The sequence below is a fragment of the Cyprinodon variegatus genome, unplaced genomic scaffold (genome assembly GCF_000732505.1).
Source record: "Cyprinodon variegatus isolate N-32 unplaced genomic scaffold, C_variegatus-1.0 Scaffold1216, whole genome shotgun sequence".
NCBI lineage: Eukaryota > Metazoa > Chordata > Actinopteri > Cyprinodontiformes > Cyprinodontidae > Cyprinodon > Cyprinodon variegatus.
The window spans coordinates 121,279-123,990 of record NW_015151669.1 but is presented as its reverse complement, the minus strand read 5'-3'; the positions used below and the strand labels follow the sequence as shown (position 1 = coordinate 123,990).

The window sequence follows — 2,712 nt, the reverse complement described above, 5'->3', positions numbered from 1 at the left end:
GTAGGCAGACGTCAGGCTGCAGCTCAGAGCGTTAAGGACGTCCTGTTAGATGAGTTCAGACAGGAAGTGATGTAGAAGGTCCCGTTTTAACGGCCAGCAAATCATCTGAATGTTGCCATTCGGTAGAACAGCTGCGCAACTTTCCAGTTGCCCTGATAGAACCAGAACTAGAGCAGCTTTGATTAAAAACAAATCTAGATGAAACCAGGAAGTGCTGGTCTTCTTGAAGGACCTCGTCTTTCCTCCGTGAGACGTTCTCAGAAACGCTTTAGCTGCAGCCTGTAGCTGCGGATTCATGGTCATCCCTCCCTTCCTTCCTAACCACCTGCATTGTGTCGCCTGCAGCCGTAAAGATCAAGAAACCGATCCAGACCAAGTTCAGGATGCCAGTTCTGAACTGGGTCGCTCTGAAGCCCAGTCAGATCAACGGGACCGTCTTCAATGACATTGATGATGAGTCCATCCTACAGGTGAGGCGGCAGAAACCGGCTGAGACCAGAACGTCTTCTTCTTCCTCCTAAATGCTGTGTGTCTGCCAGGACCTGGACATGGAAGGCTTTGAGGAGCTGTTCAAGACCAAGGCCCAGGGTCCGGCCGTGGACCTCACCCTGTCCAGACAGAAGCTTCCGCAGAAGGCTCCATCCAAAGTATCTCTGCTGGAGGCCAACAGAGCCAAAAACCTGGCCATCACCCTGAGGAAGGCCGGCCAGGCCCCGGAGGTCATCTGCCGCGCCATTCACACGTAGGTCACCCAGAGAAAGCCTCTACTGGTCCCAGTACAGCCCAGTGAGGCGACCAGATGTTCCAGGGCTCTTGATGAAGGACCTCTTTCTGCAGGTTTGACCTGCGGACGGTTCCCGTGGACTTCGTTGAGTGTCTGACCCGCTTCATTCCAACGGAGGCTGAGGTGAAGCTCCTACGGCAATACGAGAGGGACAGAAAACCCGTAGAGGCTCTGAGCGACGAGGATCGGTTCATGATGCAGTTCAGCCGCATCGAGAGGCTCAGTCAGCGAATGACCATCATGACCTTCATGGGGAACTTCTCAGACAACATCCAGATGTTGACTCCGGTAAGGAAAGCTTCCAAACCCCAGAACGGCGAAGGTCAGAGTTCAAACTGACGGCCTGTTTCCTTCCAGCAACTTCACGCCATCATCGCTGCGTCAGTCTCAATTAAATCATCTCAGAAACTGAAGAAGATCCTGGAGGTCAGTCTGGTCCTGCTGTCCAACAGCGGAGCGTCAGATCAGTTGTTGATGTTTGTTCTTCTCTGCCTTAGATCATCCTGGCTCTGGGGAACTACATGAACAGCAGTAAGAGGGGAGCCGTGTACGGATTCAAGCTGCAGAGTTTAGATCTGGTAACGCAGACGTTCTGAAGATGTTCTCAGCGCCACCATCCAGGCCTCCTTTAGGAAGGGTCATTAGGACAGAGGGAGACCCGGTGGGAGGGTTCTGCTGCTGCGGGTCAAAGCCAGATCCAACTGGTTCCCTTTGTTTACAGACAGCAGATAAACGGGATCAGACAATAGGTGGTTAAATAAACGGAGATCGATGGATTTCCCTCAGTCGCCATTTTTTTTAACAGTTCATCATGGTAATCAGAACTGTTCTCATCTGGGCAGAGTTTTATTTTGAGTCAAAACAAATCACACTTTAACAAACCTTGAGCAGGAATTTTGCTTGTTGTGGGAATAAGTATGTTTCGTCTAAAATCCCCCCTCAGACATTTTCTCAGCTTTGCAGGTGAAACAAACGGAGTGAAAACATTTTCACTGGATAGACCGTGACCATGATGGTGGTGCTACCGTTTCACGTTTGGTGCAGAGGTCACCAAGGTGACAGAGTTGTGTTTGGTTCCAGCTGCTGGACACGAAGTCGACAGATCGGAAGCAAACGCTGCTTCATTACATCGCCAACGTGGCGAGAGAGAAATACCCCGTGGTGACGCTGTTCTACAACGAGCTGCACTACGTGGACAAAGCAGCAGCAGGTGAGTCTGTCAGCCAATCGGAGCTCTGCACAGAGCAAAGGCCGCGGCTGACTCACCTGTCGGTCTGTCTCAGTGAGTCTGGAGAACGTTCTGTGCGACGTGAAGGAGCTGCAGCGCGGCATGGAGCTCACCTGGCGGGAGTTCAGTGTGTCGCACAACGCCACGCTCAAAGACTTCATCAGCAGGAACGAGTCCCGCCTCAACAAGCTGCAGGAGGACGCGCGCATCGCGCAGGTGGGACGGTGTTCGGAGGGGTCAGTGGGAGGGACCTCTGCCTGCTCAATTAAAGCTTCTTTCTGCTCCGCCTTCCTTCAGGACGCCTTCGAAGACGCAGTTAAGTTCTTCGGAGAAAGCTCCAAGACGATGCCGCCGTCCGTCTTCTTCCCCATCTTCGTCCGCTTCATCAAAGCCTACAGGGTAGGTGGTGCAATGTACCTCGTTTACCGGAAGCCCCTCCCACATTTCTACACGAATGGTAAAGGCTGACAGTAGGACTGTGTTCAGGCAGCGGAGGAGGAGAATGAGCAGAGACGGCGGCAGGAGCAGATCCTCCTGGAGAAGCTGGAGCAGGAGGAGCAGCAGGAGGAGGAGGAGGAGACCAAGGTGAGGACGTCCATCTGTTCATTAGCCTCTGATTGGTCGGTCGGTTCATTAGCCTCTGATTGGTCGGTCGGTTCATTAGCCTCTGATTGGTCAGATCATACTTCCATCAACTTAA

The 2,712-nt window shown here is 52.7% G+C and overlaps 1 protein-coding gene across 1 annotated transcript in view; it reads left to right on the top strand.

Moving 5' to 3' along the window:
- Nucleotides 1-2,712, top strand: part of LOC107102203 (formin-like protein 2) — a 14,527-nt gene that overhangs the window by 8,587 nt on the left and 3,228 nt on the right. Inside the window, exons 18-26 of the mRNA XM_015401411.1 lie at nt 346-470; nt 540-742; nt 838-1,072; nt 1,142-1,210; nt 1,282-1,362; nt 1,865-1,994; nt 2,068-2,228; nt 2,310-2,411; nt 2,499-2,597. Coding sequence (XP_015256897.1) covers nt 346-470; nt 540-742; nt 838-1,072; nt 1,142-1,210; nt 1,282-1,362; nt 1,865-1,994; nt 2,068-2,228; nt 2,310-2,411; nt 2,499-2,597 — 1,205 coding nt within the window. The remainder of the gene's footprint in view (nt 1-345; nt 471-539; nt 743-837; nt 1,073-1,141; nt 1,211-1,281; nt 1,363-1,864; nt 1,995-2,067; nt 2,229-2,309; nt 2,412-2,498; nt 2,598-2,712) is intronic.